Below are 19099 nucleotides of genomic sequence, written 5' to 3'. Positions count from 1 at the left end.
CTTCAATACCTGGGATTGGTTTATTTATTTTTTATTAATTTTATTTTATTTATTTTTTTTATTATTATTTTTTTTTTAAAAGATTATATAAATACCGGCTTAAAAGCACATTAATATATCCGGCTTGGAAAACACACACATTATAATCATGCAGTTGGTTTAAAAAACATGCAGTTGGTTAATGAATCAAAGAAAGGAAAATAGACTCACCCTGCTTGCTCTAAAACAACGCCACGTGGTTTGGTTTAAATTTATATTTAACATTAAATTAACAGCTGTTCTCAGGATGTCCTGCTCGCCGCAAAACACACAAATCTAAATGGTTCTATATAAGCTATTGAAGAATTTGATATAACTGGCTTCTCCTTACCGTTCGCATATGGGCCCTTTGTGTGTCTTTTGGTTCGCCAAAATCTCCGTCGAAACAAGCGATTTCTCTCCCAGTGTCGATATCACATGTCGGGGTCAGCCAAATGTTGATCATTTGTGATCTTCTCGCTCCCAGGAAAGAAACTTAAAATAACGAGACTAATGGAGTCTCTGAAAAGGTTCAAATGGGTAGTTTAATTAAGTAACGTGGTTAAAGAACAAGCATGGTGAATGGAGAGACAAAGCCGGTGTTGTCTTGAGGGAGGCTGCAGCGAAGGGAAGAGAGTGCGTTATCTTTCGTCCTGCCTTTTTATCCACGTCTCGTTGTCCCCCGCTGTGCAAATAGTGGGTGGCCCCCTACTCATTTGCCGGTTCGATATCGCGAGAGCACAGATGATTTCGACATTGATATTCTCTGCCTACTTCCTTAAGCATTTTCTCCTCATTATCTCTGTCATGACTTTCTATTTAATACCTTATAAACAGCTGTAATACTTAGTTTAGAAGTCCTAGTGGTTCCGCTCCGGCAGTTCTTATTTTACGGAAATTCCCTCTGACGTCATAGCTTCTCACGTATCTGTAAACACTACGATCGACTAGACCTTCATTTAATATTCAGCAGTAATAATATCTTAACGTCTATCGATGTAGTGTTAAAGTCCGTACGTTTGTGTGTAACACTCCAAGTCATTTTCACTTTACATTCAGAAAACGCAACATTAGTCACAAGCTAACCGGAAAAGGATTTTTCAGAATAAAAGCTTGGCATTGATTTCCTGAGAACTTCCGGGCTTTTCCACAATAAAACAGCTTTAAACTGACGATATGTTTTAGACTGAATTATGCTGTTTAACATTGATTTTAATTTCTAACAATCCCTCCTTTCACACCATTTAAGGTGTGAACACAATACTAAAAGTAATAAGTTCTTCATCTGACTGCTTTTAAACTGACGGTATGTTTTAGACTAAATCATGCCATAAAACATTGAATTTTAATTTCTAACATACCTAATGCAAACCTGCTCTATCGAAATCAGTCGCATTGACCCGAAGACACATTTTGAGTTGTACACTGTTGGAAAGAGGAGATTCATAGCTTTCTAATGATATCAGGATTGTTGTTGTACTCCAAATATTAAGCAAAATATGTCACATTATATAATGACTGTTACAGAGTCATCATTTTGAGAAAAAGGCCTTTAAAGTTTCCTCTTCTCTGGATCGATCTGATTGGTTATTAGCGGAGCAAATGATCAAAATACTACGGAGGGAAGATATTTTCGTTTGGATTACTGGTCTGGGGGAAGCCCGCGAGTGTGTGTGTGTATATACGTGTGTGTTTGTGTATTTTTGCGTTTGTGTGTATTGTGTTTGTTTCCCGGGGAGAACACTCACGAGAAACACCGGCTGTTATAATGCCTGCAGTGACGTAAAGTTACTCCGTTCTCCGCTTGTAATTATGCCGTTACAAGCTTCAAAGTTGTATTTATCATCTGAATTTGCCGAAACAAGTTTAATATTCTGAAAGCCAAGACTTTGTTTATTTGAAATCAGATAAAAACAAACTGTAACGGACCCTGCCGTGTTATCTATGATTACTATACGCCTTACATTCATAATTTCAGCAGAGGGAGGGGAAGCGGCGCTGTGGAACAGCAGAGTGGCGAGTGAGAGCTTTACAAGCTTAAAAGATGCCTGTAGCTAATGAGATTGAATATAACAATCAAACATAACAAAATATACACAGCTATATCAGATCGCGGTTTAGATGCGACTTTAGAGTAGAGGGGAATTATTGAAACGGGATTTGTACAGTGTTCCACGGCATCCGCCGCTGCGAAAATGTGGGGCAGGGCTGAAAAGTGGGGGTCCCCCTGGCCCCCCCGCTTCCGGCGCCCTTGCTCTGAGATGTAGTCCAGCCAGCAGCGTCAGTATCCCCTGCTGTTGTCTGTATAACAACGGCGAGATCTCCTCCGCGAAACGAGACTTTCACTTAGGGACCATCAACAAATGACTTTTCAATTACACAAGAACAATGTTCTTTTTAATAAATCGACAGCTTCCCGATCGTGTGAATGTGAAACAAATCCACTCTAGAGCATACATTTGTTGAACACACCTCTTTTTATTGCATTTTAATACTTTAAATATGTTTTATTAGTATTATTTATGGGGAAATTAGCATATTGCTTCAATAATTACCAGGTCATGTGATCTAATCACTCAAAAATAAGCTATGTATCAAATAACTACACTGGCTGCGTAGGACACACCTCTTTTTATTGCATGTTCACCCTCTAAATATTTTATATTAATATTTTGATGGAAAAATGAGCAAATGTCTTCAATAACTTCCAGGTCATGTGACCTAATCACTCAAAATCAGTGCTGGGTCAAATAACTACACTGGCTGCGTTAGACACACCAAGGAGCTGGTGGTGGATTCAGACGGTGCCAACACAGTGAACATCCAGGGAGCGGACATTGAGATCGGGAAATCTTACAAATACCTGGGTGTTCATCTGAACAATAAACTGGACTGGACTGATAATTCTGCTGCTCTGTACAAGAAGGGACAGAGCAGACTCTTTCTGCTGAGGAGACTGAGGTCTTTCGGGGTGCAGGGGGCACTCCTTCAGACACTTCATGACTCTGTTCTGTCCTCACTGTGCACTGCAGCTCCTTCAGCGACAGGCTGCTGCAACCCCGCTGTCACGGAGAGACACCGCAGGTCCTTCCTTCCTGTCAGACTATACAACCAGCACAGCCCCCTAGTAGACCCCCCCCCCCCCCCACACACACACACACACAACAACACAGACTATAACACCCCTTGCTGTTAAATACCAACCAACTATGTGCAATATGTGCTATATGTGCAATATATATATATGCCGTTAATAACTGTGCAATATATACCTGGCTGCTAAATCCTACTGTTACAGGATGTGTATTTTGTAAATCGTGTAACTTTTTATTTTTATTATATTTTTGTATTATATCATATCTCATTTTTTTACTTTAATACTTTTTAATGCAGGTAACATTAAGATGTCTTTGGCTCTTTTCTGCTGTAACTACGTAAATGTCCCCTCTTTGGGACTAATGAAGGTATTCTGATTCTGTGTGTGTGTGTGTGTGTGTGTGTGTGTGTGTGTGTGTGTGTGTGTGTGTGTGTGTGTGTGTGTGTGTGTGTGTGTGTGTGTGTGTGTGTGTGTGTTTGTGCATTGGAAAGGGTGTGTGTGTGCGGATTGGAAAGAATGCGTGTGTGTGAATTGGAAAGGGTGTGTCTGCTTAAAACTCGATCAGCAGGTTCTGATCAGTGATTGGTTCTCAGTATGCAGTCAAAGTCTCACTAAGAATCCTCTAGTCAGCTGCAAAGTTTTCTGTTTGCTTCGTTCGTTCCTTCTTGTCTAACCTCGCCTGCTCCTGCAGTTTTTGTGTTTATTTAGTAACAGCTTTAATTAAAACTCTCTTTTTGTTACACTCTTATACCTGCCTCTGCTGTTTCATTCTGCTTTTGACGGTTTTATAAAACCATCAAAAGACAAATCACGGTCTTCATCACGTGCATCTTCTTCATCTCCAGCTCACATTAAATACACCAGTTTTACAGTTTTAACCATCTTTATGAAGGCAAGCACAAAAGTCATGCAGTCAAATTAAAAAGCCATTCAATCCAGAAACTGAATGTAAACTACATTTGAACATAAAGTAGGGATTTCCCGCAGAAGGAAAGCTTTATTTTGAATAAAAGAAACTGTAGGAGCAGGTTGTTGTTGTTAGGTTAAACAAAAAGAAAAGCAGAGATGAACAACAACTAGAAACAAACCAAGAAGACGAAATACGGTTTGACCCCAAAATAAAATGCATCCAAAGGTTTCTAAATGGAGTTTTCTCCTGCAGTTTATATATATTCTAAAGTGTGAATCAGAAAGTAAGGCATTTCATATTTTGGAACGTAAACTTTTAACTTTAGCAGCAGCTGAGTTAATGTCGCACAAACAGTGGACATTTCTCAAGACGTTGCTGAATGAAAGTGAAATGATTCATACAGAAGTATTAAGCATTACTGTAGTATCTGAATGAGTATTTAACAAAGGAACTTTACTGTATGAGTAGTATTACAGATGTAATAATGTATATGAAACAGTATTAACCACAAAGTCATGCAGTCAAATTAAAGGGCCTTTAAATCCAGAAACTGAATGTTAACTAACATTTAAACAGAAAGTAATGAAACACATCTGAACAGGTTCAATATTTCTCCTGATTGAAACAGTTTGTTCTCAGGATCTTTCTCTTCACTTCAAGCCGACGTGGATTTGGCACTTCGCCTAAAAACAGAGGAAGAAGAATCATTTTAACATTTTGTTTTACAATGTATACAAACTAGGGCTGCACTGAGTGTCCTTTATTTAAAATCTGAAGCTTCTTTCACTGCTTTTGAACGTCTCTTGATGATTTGACGATGTTATCATGCTATGCTTCTTGTTGTGGTCACATGAAAGCAGCGTGTGGTTCTGTATCGCCTGTCTTTAGGGAAACTGCTTTAAAATATTGAATATGGAGGAAAACATCTGAAGTTTGGAAATGATTGCAGCTATATGAGTTGATGTTACATTTTTAGACTTTACAACGCTCTGGAGTTATTGTAAATGTTAGGATTTATTTCTATATTTTATTTTTGACTAATGCCTACTAGTTACTAGAGTAGAAGTTTAAAGTAGCATGAAATGGAAATACTCAAGTAAAGTACAAGTATCTCAAAATTGTACTTAAGTACTTTACTTACCTGTGTACTTTGCACTCTAGACAGGTTTGTCTTATCAATGCTTATGTACTTGTACTAGCTTTCCTGAGTGTTTCTTGGTTTGTATCTTCATGGTTGATTACACATTATCGTCAGTCGCTTTGGAACATTTTGCGTAAACTAAATGATAAGGTTTTGATTTCCTTTTTTTATTTGCCAATGTGAAGTCGTAGCAGGTGGGTTTTCAATCTGCAACTGTGCTAACATACTGACTCTAAACACAGTCAAAATCATGCCAATAATACAATAAAAAACACACCCAGCTTAGAATTTTAATATTTAACTAGTATTCAACAGAGGTGGGAAGTAGTGGAGTACAAATACTTTGTTACTGTACTTAAGTACATTTTTCTGGTATCAGTACTTTACTCCACTACTTATTTTTCTGACGACCTTTTACTTTTATTTCTTACATGTTGAACACAAATACCTGTACTTTCTACTTCTTACATTTTGAACCCAAATACCTGTACTTTCTACTTCTTACATTTTGAACCCAAATACCTGTACTTTCTACTTCTTACATGTTGAACACAAATACCTGTACTTTCTACTTCTTACATGTTGAACACAAATACCTGTACTTTCTACTTCTTACATGTTGAACACAAATACCTGTACTTTCTACTTCTTACATTTTGAACACAAATATACGGTGGCCCGGAAGTGCAAGACACAACAGCATTTCACAAAACGCTACAGCATTTCACAAAACACCACAGCATTTCAGAAAACACCACAGCATTTCAGAAAACACTACAGCATTTCAGAAAACACCACAGCATTTCACATTGGACGGAAAGGGTATTCCTTTAGGGAGAACACTTCTTGTTTGTGATTGGACAGAGCCAGCCAGAGAAGCACTGCTGTGATTGGTTGTTTTTGCTGCCAGTCAAGAAATGACGCTTCGTGATTGGTCAGCACCCGACAGCGCAACATGTCCCAACACATCAACCGTTAGCTGCTAGCACACACTCAGAGCTCACAGCTCCTCATATCTGTTCAGAAACTGGACAAAAGTTAAACAAGTACAAACCACAGACTGCCTGTGTCATGGCGAATACAGTCGCTGCTTTATTTATGTCTGTATGACGCTGTTGTGAGTGTGGACGGAGCAGCTACAGGTTAGTTTAGCCTGATGGATCCGATTCCATTCAGAAAACACGCATTTTTAAAAGCTTTTCGCCTGCCCTCTTGTCTGCAGACTTGTCAAAGCATTAATTCATGGTTTTTACTAACCGGTATCAGTATGTAGTTACTTCGGCATCACTTTGAAACGTGTATTACAATTAAATCACGGTCAATATGTTCATTTTGTTGTAGTTGGTATCTCCCATAGGATTTACATGGAGATACGCCCCGCCCCCTCTCCAGCGCGTCTTGTTTGAATGACAGGAGCAAACACAGCTGACAGCCGCCGTGAAACTCGAGGGATTAGAGCGATGCGAATATTGGGTAGTCTACCATAGTATTTACATGGAGATAAGCCCCTTAAAAACCATGAATTAATAAAGCATTAATTCATGTTTTTTTTCGCATCGCTCTAATCGCTCGAGTTTCACCGCAGCTGTCAGTGTTTACTCCTGTCATTCAAACAAGACGTGCTGGAGAGGGGGCGGATCGATCAGGCTAAACTAACCTGTATCTGCTCCGTCCACACTCACAACAGCGTCATACAGACATAAATAAAGCAGCGACTGTATTCTCCATGACATAGCCAGATTTCTTGACTGGCAGCAAAAACAACCAATCACAGCAGTGCTTCTCTGGCTGGCTCTGTCCAATCACAAACAAGAAGTGTTCTCCCTAAAGGAATACCCTTTCCGTCCAATGTGAAATGCTGCGGTGTTTTCTGAAATGCTGTAGTGTTTTCTGAAATGCTGTGGTGTTTTGTGAAATGCTGTGGTGTCTTGCACTTCCGGGCCACCGTACAAATACCTGTACTTTCTACTTCTTACATGTTGAACACAAATACCTGTACTTTCTACTTCTCACATTTTGAACCCAAATACCTGAACTTTCTACTTCTTACATGTTGAACACAAATACCTGTACTTTCTACTTCTTACATGTTGAACACAAATACCTGTACTTTCTACTTCTTACATTTTGAACACAAATATACGGTGGCCCGGAAGTGCAAGACACAACAGCATTTCACAAAACGCTACAGCATTTCACAAAACACCACAGCATTTCAGAAAACACCACAGCATTTCAGAAAACACTACAGCATTTCAGAAAACACCACAGCATTTCACATTGGACGGAAAGGGTATTCCTTTAGGGAGAACACTTCTTGTTTGTGATTGGACAGAGCCAGCCAGAGAAGCACTGCTGTGATTGGTTGTTTTTGCTGCCAGTCAAGAAATGACGCTTCGTGATTGGTCAGCACCCGACAGCGCAACATGTCCCAACACATCAACCGTTAGCTGCTAGCACACACTCAGAGCTCACAGCTCCTCATATCTGTTCAGAAACTGGACAAAAGTTAAACAAGTACAAACCACAGACTGCCTGTGTCATGGCGAATACAGTCGCTGCTTTATTTATGTCTGTATGACGCTGTTGTGAGTGTGGACGGAGCAGCTACAGGTTAGTTTAGCCTGATGGATCCGATTCCATTCAGAAAACACGCATTTTAAAAGCTTTTCGCCTGCCCTCTTGTCTGCAGACTTGTCAAAGCATTAATTCATGGTTTTTACTAACCGGTATCAGTATGTAGTTACTTCGGCATCACTTTGAAACGTGTATTACAATTAAATCACGGTCAATATGTTCATTTTGTTGTAGTTGGTATCTCCCATAGGATTTACATGGAGATACGCCCCGCCCCCTCTCCAGCGCGTCTTGTTTGAATGACAGGAGCAAACACAGCTGACAGCCGCCGTGAAACTCGAGGGATTAGAGCGATGCGAATATTGGGTAGTCTACCATAGTATTTACATGGAGATAAGCCCCTTAAAAACCATGAATTAATAAAGCATTAATTCATGTTTTTTTCGCATCGCTCTAATCGCTCGAGTTTCACCGCAGCTGTCAGTGTTTACTCCTGTCATTCAAACAAGACGTGCTGGAGAGGGGGCGGATCGATCAGGCTAAACTAACCTGTATCTGCTCCGTCCACACTCACAACAGCGTCATACAGACATAAATAAAGCAGCGACTGTATTCTCCATGACATAGCCAGATTTCTTGACTGGCAGCAAAAACAACCAATCACAGCAGTGCTTCTCTGGCTGGCTCTGTCCAATCACAAACAAGAAGTGTTCTCCCTAAAGGAATACCCTTTCCGTCCAATGTGAAATGCTGCGGTGTTTTCTGAAATGCTGTAGTGTTTTCTGAAATGCTGTGGTGTTTTGTGAAATGCTGTGGTGTCTTGCACTTCCGGGCCACCGTACAAATACCTGTACTTTCTACTTCTTACATGTTGAACACAAATACCTGTACTTTCTACTTCTCACATTTTGAACCCAAATACCTGAACTTTCTACTTCTTACATGTTGAACACAAATACCTGTACTTTCTACTTCTTACATGTTGAACACAAATACCTGTACTTTCTACTTCTTACATGTTGAACACAAATACCTGTACTTTCTACTTCTTACATTTTGAACACAAATACCTGTACTTTCTACTTCTTACATGTTGAACACAAATACCTGTACTTTCTACTTCTTACATTTTCCAAACAGGCTGGTTCCTTTAGTTTGAATGTGTGTTTGGTGGCGTGATCATTATTATTTAGAGTCATTGCGTGCCTATTGATTTGAACACGATCCGTGTATCCATCATTTCCTGGTCTTCTCTAAAGAAGAGGGACCAATGAAAACGTTGTCATGTTGCCGTTGTTCAGCATGGAAACATTCATTAGCTAACAATGACATTATTGTTCTATTAATATAAAGGGAGGTCAGGTACTCTTTAAAACAGCTGCTAGTTATGGGTACTTTTTACTGAAGTACATTTCAAAGCCCTCTTTACTTTGACTTGAGTAAAGAAGTTTAGCCAGTACTTCTACTTTTACCAGAGTATTTTTAAACACGAGTATCTGTACTTCTACTTGAGTAAAGGATGTGTGTACTTTGTCACATTATGAATGCAGTTACCTGGTGCCAGCGCAGAGTGGGGAGGGGCAGAGCCAGGTGGCAGTGAGGGCAACAGCTGATCTGATCCGGGTCTTCTTCCTCAAATGTATCACCTCTGGGGTCTCTGCTGGGTCTCTTTGACAGGAAGTGGGGGGTTTTGGAGGCAGTGGCCCCCCGCTCTGCAACATCCCACCCATTCCGCTCTTCCTCTTCTGGCTTATCCTCATCCTCCTCTTCATCCTCGTCCTTATCCTCTTCGTCATCCCCCTCTTCATCCTTGTCATCCTGCAGCCTCCTGGAGGATGACGAGGAAACACACTCCATCTGGTTTGGAGGAAATGTATACAGAGCTGAGTCCAGATCAAATGCACGCTGCAGGCTCTTTGAGCAGGTTTTCTCTCAGTGATTGTGCTGTTATGTTAAATGTTTGTTGTTTGTATTGTGTCTTGATATGTGTCTGTTGATGTTACACATGGAGCTGCTGTGATGCAAGGAGCATTTCAGACTTGATTTGACCATTAAAGTATTATCCTATCGTATTATCGTATATAGATATAAATATTACTTTGATGTTTAAAACCAAATGTGATTGTTGACATAGAAGAAGATTTATACCTCGTGTTGCTCTATGTCCTCGATTGGAAATGAGGCCAAACATCTGGTACAATTCACTGTTATAGTTTCTGTAAAAAAGGGGAAGAGATATGGGAATTGTTTAAAAAACAGACAAGATAAAATACATCAGTAACTGTTGTATTTAAAAACGGCAGTTGCTAACAAGTGTCTAAATGTGACGACTAAATGTCATCAGGCCCAACATTAGCCTCCTTTAGCTTAGCGGTGGTGACGTGAAGTCATGTGACCGTGCTGTAGTTCCTTTATAGACCAACATTAGCCACCTTTAGCTTAGCGTTGGTGACGTGAAGTCATGTGACCGTTCTATAGTTCCTTTATAGCCCAACATTAGCCACCTTTAGCTTAGCGTTGGTGACGTGAAGTCATGTGACCGTGCTGTAGTTCCTTTATAGCCCAACATTAGCCGCCTTTAGCTTAGCGGAGGTGACGTGAAGTCATGTGACCGTGCTGTAGTTCCTTTATAGCCCGACATTAGCCACCTTTAGCTTAGCGGTGGTGACGTGAAGTCATGTGACCGTGCTGTAGTTCCTTTATAGCCCAACATTAGCCGCCTTTAGCTTAGCGGTGGTGACGTGAAGTCATGTGACCGTGCTGTAGTTCCTTTATAGCCCAACATTAGCCGCCTTTAGCTTAGCGGTGGTGACGTGGAGTCATGTGACCGTGCTGTAGTTCCTTTATAGCCCAACATTAGCCTCCTTTAGCTTAGCGGTGGTGACGTGGAGTCATGTGACCGTGGTGTAGTTCCTTTATAGCCCAACATTAGCAACCTTTAGCTTAGCGGTGGTGACGTGAAGTCATGTGACCGTGCTGTAGTTCCTTTATAGCCCGACATTAGCCACCTTTAGCTTAGCGGTGGTGACGTGAAGTCATGTGACCGTGCTGTAGTTCCTTTATAGCCCAACATTAGCCGCCTTTAGCTTAGCGGTGGTGATGTGAAGTCATGTGACCGTGCTGTAGTTCCTTATAGCCCAACATTAGCCGCCTTTAGCTTAGCGGTGGTGACGTGGAGTCATGTGACCGTGCTGTAGTTCCTTTATAGCCCAACATTAGCCTCCTTTAGCTTAGCGGTGGTGACGTGGAGTCATGTGACCGTGCTGTAGTTCCTTTATAGCCCAACATTAGCAACCTTTAGCTTAGCGGTGGTGACGTGAAGTCATGTGACCGTGCTGTAGTTCCTTTATAACCCAACATTAGCCACCTTTAGCTTAGCGTTGGTGATGTGAAGTCATGTGACCGTGCTGTAGTTCCTTTATAGCCCAACATTAGCCGCCTTTAGCTTAGCGGTGGTGACGTGAAGTCATGTGACCATGCTGTAGTTCCTTTATAGCCCAACATTAGCCACCTTTAGCTTAGCGGTGGTGACGTGAAGTCATGTGACCGTGCTGTAGTTCCTTTATAGCCCAACATTAGCCACCTTTAGCTTAGCGGTGGTGACGTGAAGTCATGTGACCGTGCTGTAGTTCCTTTATAGCCCGACATTAGCCACCTTTAGCTTAGCGTTGGTGACGTGAAGTCATGTGACCGTGCTGTAGTTCCTTTATAGCCCAACATTAGCCACCTTTAGCTTAGCGTTGGTGACGTGAAGTCATGTGACCGTGCTGTAGTTCCTTTATAGCCCAACATTAGCAATTGCAATAATCTAAAAGGGCTTTTTTGTGTAGAAATGCGTCATCCCAGCACCACTTTATAAAAGTTACCCTAACCTCCTCTTACCTTTATGAGGTGTCAGTCCTCTGGTGCTCTCAGCAGGCTCTGATCCGCTCTGAGTCCCCGGGCAGGTGGAGGTGTGTTCGTTCAGCAGCTTCAGAGTGACGTAGCGTCCGCAGTCCCCGCAGAGCTCTGTTCGACTCCCACACGCCACAGAGTGATCCTGCAGGTCCTTCACAGGAAGCTCCAGATCACAGAAGAGACAGACCTGCAGACGCTGCTCACACTCAGCAGACTGAGAGAGAGAACAGCTGATCAGAGGAGGGAAGGTCCTGGGCAATATTCAGGATATTTTATTATTTAAAGTGGACCTATCATGCTATATTTTAATAATATAGTGTAGGACCATACCTATATAAGGCATATTTATACTTTTTTTTCTCCAAAATACCAAACAGATCATGCATTTTAGCCATGCCTCATTTTGCTCAATTTGACCATTTCTAGCTCTGGGCAGATTCAATGAGAACAGCACCATCTACTGGCCTGGCATATGTACTACAGCGTCTCCAGCGCTTTCGAACGGCAATGGCCGTGGCTGTCTCCTCCTGATTGGTGGAGTTGGCCCAATAGCCGTAGCGCCACCGTCCTGACGTCAGGACAGTGTTCAAATCTGGATCAGTTTTTATCAGATCCGTTGCAGCCCCTTTTTTAGAGATTTGGGTATGGAGGAAAATAGAGGGGGTTGTGTTTTCTGACACTTGGTGAGTTCCCTGGAACACCGGGGACACATATTCATGTAGAAAAGACGTACAAAAGTGCATTTTGCATGATAGGTCCCCTTTAAAGTAAAACTGTGCAATAAAAAGTAGAAGTACTCAGATCTTGAACCACCAGCCTCACCTCATGGTCCAACAGCTGACATCGCTCCATCTTCTGGTGACACCTGGAGCATCTCACCTGCAAACAAACACAGCTGTAAACCCACGTGTGAGTATGTGTGTGTGAGTGTGTGTGTGTGTGAGACATGCCAATAAAATAAAATTAGCATTCAATACGGCTTTTAACTTTAACAAACAGCAATATTAAGTCAGAGATAAAAGAGGGAAAATTACGACAAAAAATGTCGTAAGGCTGTTTTGAGGATGCAGGTAGACCAGTGCTGTAGTGGGAATGCAGCTGTTTAGGTGTGTGTGTGTGTGTGTGTGTGTGTGTGTGTGTGTGTGTGTGTGTGTGTGTGTGTGTGTACCTCTGTGTGTTGCTCCTCCCTGTGTGTGTCCAGTTGTTCTCGAGGAACAGTTTCCTCACAGTCGGGGCAGACCACCAGGAAGCGGCTGCAGTGAGTTTCATGCAGAGCAAAGTTTACCTCTGCTACTTCTTTGTGGCTGTGGGAGGAGAGAGGGACAAGTTGATTCAAAATAAAAATATTGTCTAGAAATAAGTACAACATTTGAATTAAATACGTGAGAATATCTGAATGAAGTATTATGGAGCTGCAGGAAAGTCACAGCCTTCAACAGACTTAACAAAAGGTCCTTGTTTGGCGCGGATCCTCTTAAAAAATCACACCATGGTTATTTTAATATAATGCTTAATATTTATTTTTTTACTTATTTTCAATGTATTAATTAAATTATTTTTAAGGCAGTTTTGTATTATTATAATTTATTTGTATAATTATTTTAATCATAATATTTTTATTTTATTGACGTAGAAGAAAATCTGCTTGGAGATTAAAACCCCTTCGCTTTTAAATATTCTTTATACAGTCCCTTATGGTGACAGGAGTTTAAACAGATATAGATTTCTTAATTATCTCAACTAGAAACTTTAATGGCAAACATATTCAAACATTAGTCCTTCCTGTAGCAATCCACGGAGTTCCTTATATATATTGATCTGGAAAACTGACAATTATTTTTTCTGTTGTTGTTTTGACAGTTTGATCACATGATCATATGTCTGTCGTCATGTTCTCTGATTACAAAACCTGTCTTAGGTCAATCTAAATATAGAAATTGAAAGTGACTGAGTTTCCTCTCAGTCTGCAGACAACAGTGAAACAAAAGTGTTGAGGTATAACATACAGAGATATGTATGACTCCATGTATTACTGTGTACCATATTGTTTATATAAGTAGCTGCGACTACTACTGTGTTCATTGGGTAGCGCTGTGGCACATGATTGTGATGTCACTACCTGGGGGTATATGACAGTTGGAGCCACGCCCCTTCTTTGTCGGTTCTCATGTCTCTCGACTTGTGTGCATCTAATAAATAACGCCGAGATGAACGGCTAAACTTGAACTGTGAGAATAGTCACCTTTCTGCTGCAGATAGACAGAAGGTATAAGTCTAAATCTGCTAACAAAAAGTAAAACTATATCTGACACAAGACTAATTAAACAAAAGAAACACAAAAAAAAACAAGTCATTATGCGAAACTAATACATAAGACTATAAACATATAAAAAGTGACACAAAACCACTACAAAAAAAACACCAAATGACCAAAAAATGGGGCAAAACCACACAAATAGAAGTATTAAATACAATTGATACAAATTACAAACAAAATGACCACAAAGAGAAACACAACAACTACACGCAACAACATCGTGACTACCAAAACAACCAGAGATTAAAAGCAACGCTTCAGAAATGACCAAAACAACAGAAAACGACTACAAAAAGTTTCAAAATCACCACAAAAAGAGGCCAAACAACTAGAAAGAATGTGTGTTCCTCCTTAGTTTAGCATTGATTCTGCATTTCTGTCGTACAATGTGTTCAGATTTACAGATAACCTTTTAGATAAAGCACCAATAAGGACTTTAGCGCTGCTTTCTGATATTTTAGCTGTTCGTTAAATACAACCAATCTCACTGACATACATCTTTAACTCCTGTCCACACTGAAGAGTTCCTTACTGGATCGCGTAAAAACGACTTTAAAACACACTTTTTAAAGTGATTTGCACCTGATGTCCCTGAACTCACCACTGCCCGCAGGTGCGCGTGGCCTCCTGCTTCTCCATTTGACAGAAATCCTGGAAGAATGAGCCTCTGGAAGCACAACAAGTTTAACTTTCTGACTTAAAAGCTTCGTTTCCATTCAGCAGAATAGAAAGTGAAATCATTTTCCTCCACCTGCTGTTATTCTGCACAGCTGCCACACGGGGGCGACACACACCAGGGAGAGAAGGAGGAAAGGAAGGAAGGAGAAGGCGAGGAGGCGAGGAGTTAGCCACTACTGTGTTATTCTGTTAAAGAGAATTAGAAGTAACATGTTCTGTAGCTTATATGCGCTTCATGTTATTAATATAGTCTATTTTTTGGAAATTTGACTTATTTTGCATCTCTTTTTGTACACATGTTGCATCCTTTTGTATAACCTTTGCCTATTTGAAGAGAGCAGCAGGAGGAAAGGAAGGAAAGAAGGAAGGAGGCTAGGAGGCAAGGAGGCTAGGAGGAGAGAAGTTAGCCACTATACTGTGTTATTCTGTTAAAGAGAATTAGAAGTAACCTCTCTGTAGCTTATATACGTTTCATTTTGTGAATGTCTCTTTTTTGCATCTTTTTGACCACATGTTGCATCCTTTTGTGTAACCTTTGACTCTCAATCCAAACCAAATATTAAAACTGCACCAGACAAGTTGGACGCACCCCTTTTCAGACTGAACCCTCTGCAGAAATCAATACTTTCTTAAATTACAAGAGCCAGTTTAAAGGGGACCTATCATGCAAAATGCGCTTTTGTACGTCTTTTCTACATGAATATGTGTCCCCGGTGTTCCAGGGAACTCACCAAGTGTCAGAAAACACAACCCTCTCTATTTTCCTCCATACCCAAATCTCTAAAAAAGGGGCTGCAACGGATCTGATAAAAACTGATCCAGATTTGAAATTGTTCTGACGTCAGAAACAGGGAGCTCCGCCTATATGGGCAACTCTCCACCTATCAGGGGAATGAGAGGTTGCGTGGCATGGTAACAGCATGGTAACAGCATGGTAACAGCATGGTAACATGACGCTCGTGCCTCGCCCCCCTGCAAAGGAGGGTGTGGTCAGCTGCAGCTCATTTGCCACAGAATCAGCCCTTGTGAAGACAGGGCTGGAAGAGAGCAAATAGAGCGAAATGAGGCATGGCTAAAATGCAGGATCTGTTTGGTATTTTGAAAAAAAAACTTCACAGACATGTTTTATATAGGTATGGCCCTACAATATATTATTAAAATATAGCATGATAGGTCCACTTTAACATTTGAGTGAAAGCTTTTGTTGTCATGCACACCTGCCACAAGGGGGCGACAAACACCAGGAGAGCAGCAAGAGGAAAGGAAGGAAGGAGGCTAGGAGGCTAGGAGGCTAAGAGTCAGCCACTACTGTGTTATTCTGTTAAAGAGAATTAGAAGTAACATCTCTGTATCTTGTATACGTTTCATGTTGTTAATATAGTCTCTTTCTTTTGACATTTTGAGTCTCTTTTTAGTTATTTTGCATCTCAAGTTGCATAGACAAGTTGGACGCACCCCTTTTCAGAGAATGAACCCTATCAAAGTCGTATGTTTTTTGGCTCTGCAGAAATCCTTAGGGCATTAATAAATACTTTCTTTGTGCCAGTTCAACATTTGAGTGAAAGCTTTTGTTGTCAGTCATTAGTCACATGATCACAGACATGCTAAGGCTCCTGACCCCTTCTTAAAAACTAGAGCTGTAAAAGATCAGATATTCACTTCTACACTCAAACAGAACATTTCAAGAAGCCTGGGGACCTTTCTTAAATGCTTTCAACACTCGCTTGCTTTTCTGCAACTTAGGCATGTGTGTGTGTGTGTGTGTATAAGTATATGTTTCATATATGTATGTGCATATGTATGACATGCATATATATTCATTTAACTAAAGTTCTAGCGAATATTTGTGCGTATGAGGCTCATTGGCAGTGAAGGAGATTACTTTAGTCGTTGTTATTGTTTGTTTGTGTTTTCCGTTATTTATTTTTCTCTTTGTACATACAATCAGTACAAACCACTGTCTCATTTGTATACGCATATATTTTGCTTTCCATTTCTAAATGACAAACACTGGTTAAGCATTGTCGAAACGCAATAAAAATATTTTTGATCTGAAAATCACGTACAAAAAGTCCCTGTGGCTACAAGAACTTTTATTTCACGTTTTGACTTTACCTTCTTCTGTTATATAACTATATTTTGTATTCTAATATAGTGCAACTGTCACGAAACCTCATTGATCGCTTGATTGATTAATTTATTGATTGACTTTGCATCTCTTTGCAGCATTGTTTTTTATGTTTCGTATATATGTATTGAGACGTATATATCATCAGACGTATTTTTGTCCCCCAGTCCATGAAGAATTATTAGTTTGTATTAGATTAGATTCAACCTATTGTCATTACGTAGTACAGGTGCTATGTAACGAAACGGTTTCTCTGCATTTGACCCATCCTAGTGTTAGGAGCCGTGGGCTGCCATTATCACGGGGCCCGGGGCCCTAGCAGCTGGTCGTGTGTTCTGAGGCTTTTCAGAAAGAGAAACAGAACATCTGCTTTTAAACAAGTTGCACTCTTTAAACCCAAAAAGCAGGTATTAACTTTTGAATACACTGATCCATGTTTACTGGGAGAAATACTCAGTTTCTATCTGGCAGATTGATAGTAACTGGGGGTCTTGTTTTAACGGACCCCCTCGTGTTCTGCACAGCTTGTTGCTGCTGCATTATAAATGAGATGTTTGATTTCTGCTTTGTTTTTGCAGCTTTTATTGAGAGAGGAAGCAGAGAGGGAGAGATGGATGTCAACCATCCAACGTTTACACACACACACACACACACACACACACACACACACACACACACACACACACACACACACACACACACACACACACACACACACACAGTGGTATAATGTGACAAAGTAGTACTTTTAATCAAGTTAAGGATCTGAGTACGTCTTCCACACACACACACACACACACACACACACACACACACGCACACACACACCTGAACTCAGACTCAAAGCACAGTGATAACTCTGTATTTATTCAAACAGGAAACGATGACCAACAGAGAGGAAGAGATAGCAGCAGTATAGCAGCTACAGACTCATGGTGTGTGTGTGAGTGTGTGTGTGTGTGTCCTCCATCTGTATTGATCCAGGTGTAATGATGGTCAGGTGGGGGGGGGGGACATGCACTCTCAGGATATACACCCATAACATCTGATATACTTCTCACCTGCACAAATATCTTCTTTTTTTGTTTTATACAGATTGCTTATACAAAAGTATGTTTTTTAATTTAACACTGCGTACAAATGTGTGATTCTCCACCTCCCATAGTTGCATTTTCTTCTGTACAGAGTGATGGCTTGTTATTTGGTGAGTTATCTGTGGATATAAAGTCAGGAAACAATCATCATTCTTCTTGTTCCAGGTCTTTAAATAGTCTTTTTTTTTGTAACCAGTCTTTGAAGCTGTAACCAGGTCCTTTGTGATTGAACTGTAGGCTGAGAGTTGAATGTAGATAAAGCCGCAAAAATCCTCCAATTTGCCGCCGCACTTTAGCTACGAATCCTGAGAAAAACATCCACCACGAGTCCTTCTTGTTTGTTTAAAAAAAGGCGACAAATCTGTACAAACACTCACAGAAACAAGAGACCGACGCAGGCACACATCACCACAGTCATAACGGTAAGACTTATACCCCCAGAAATGTGAAGCAAACAGCAGCTTGTCTGCAGGCACGAGGACGCTACGGATCACAACTCACTGCTGCATATGCTCACTCTGCTGAGAGGTGATTCAAACTGATGCTACAGAGACGAGAAAACATGTCATTTAAAACCAAAGTAGTGCGTGGGTTCTATGCATAAGAGATATCTTGCTAAAATAGAAAAATAGATGATTTGAAAGTAAATGTAAACATAGAAAAATATATATTTATGTACACGATGAATGGGTTAGTACATACGATGTAAAAACACTCCTAATTGAAAAGGTGATGATGTTAGAAAGTTCCTCCTTTACAGGCAGATTAGGCTCGTTAACAAGAAGAGGAGGGTCCCAGGGGTCAACAGGTTATCTTTTAGGGGGGGGTCAGAGGTCACCATACGGAGCATTTGTCCACAGGGTTCATGGGCGAACTCTTCGGGCAGTGGAAAACTCGAGCAAACTCATCGAACTGGGAGACGCTGCCGATCACTCTGCAGGGAGGAGACAGGAGAGTTACACAAGAGCTGGATCTGAAAACTACATTTTGATTTCATTCATGTTATATATGTATTGTTTTTCACTGGATATTGTCAACATACTAAACTATGAGTATTTTTGACATACTATACCGAGGCCACTCACTAGAGGAGAGGTCTATTGCCTCATAAGTTCAGTTATCAGTTAGCAAAATCAATCAATTATGCGTTTCACTTGAATATGATTTAAGAAACAAAGTGTGCCTCAGAGTGCTCATAATAAGGGGAAATATGAAGGATATATCTGGAGCGTGTTATGTATT

The 19099-nt window shown here is 40.6% G+C and overlaps 2 protein-coding genes across 2 annotated transcripts in view; both read right to left on the bottom strand.

The window, feature by feature from the left end:
• Positions 1–3979: 3979 nt before the first annotated feature.
• Positions 3980–14693, bottom strand: xaf1 (XIAP associated factor 1). The gene is made up of 7 exons (XM_034123765.1): positions 14559–14693; positions 12809–12944; positions 12463–12519; positions 11626–11854; positions 9892–9959; positions 9298–9600; positions 3980–4708 (listed from the first exon to the last, which is right to left on the bottom strand). Exons 1-7 carry the CDS (start codon positions 14594–14596, stop codon positions 4676–4678), a joined length of 864 nt encoding a protein of 287 aa, XP_033979656.1. The 5' UTR covers positions 14597–14693; the 3' UTR covers positions 3980–4675.
• Positions 14694–18538: 3845 nt separating this feature from the next.
• LOC117477024 (endothelin-converting enzyme-like 1) overlaps positions 18539–19099 on the bottom strand; it is a 63284-nt gene continuing 62723 nt past the window's right edge. The window contains exon 17 of the mRNA XM_034123727.1: positions 18539–18791. Coding sequence (XP_033979618.1) covers positions 18692–18791 — 100 coding nt within the window. The 3' untranslated portion in view covers positions 18539–18691. The remainder of the gene's footprint in view (positions 18792–19099) is intronic.

This window comes from Trematomus bernacchii, unplaced genomic scaffold (assembly GCF_902827165.1).
Source record: "Trematomus bernacchii unplaced genomic scaffold, fTreBer1.1, whole genome shotgun sequence".
NCBI lineage: Eukaryota > Metazoa > Chordata > Actinopteri > Perciformes > Nototheniidae > Trematomus > Trematomus bernacchii.
This window is presented reverse-complemented; position numbering and strand designations above follow the sequence as displayed.

Excerpts from the sequence above, each read along its gene's own strand:
- xaf1 (XM_034123765.1), bottom strand. The coding sequence starts at position 14,596 with ATGGAGAAGCAGGAGGCCACGCGCACCTGCGGGCAGTG. Across the intron at positions 12,520-12,808 it reads GGGAGGAGCAACACACAGAG|GTGAGATGCTCCAGGTGTCA; the intron begins GTACACACACAC and ends GTTTGTTTGCAG. Across the intron at positions 9,960-11,625 it reads AGGACTGACACCTCATAAAG|AAACTATAACAGTGAATTGT; the intron begins GTAAGAGGAGGT and ends CCTTTTTTACAG.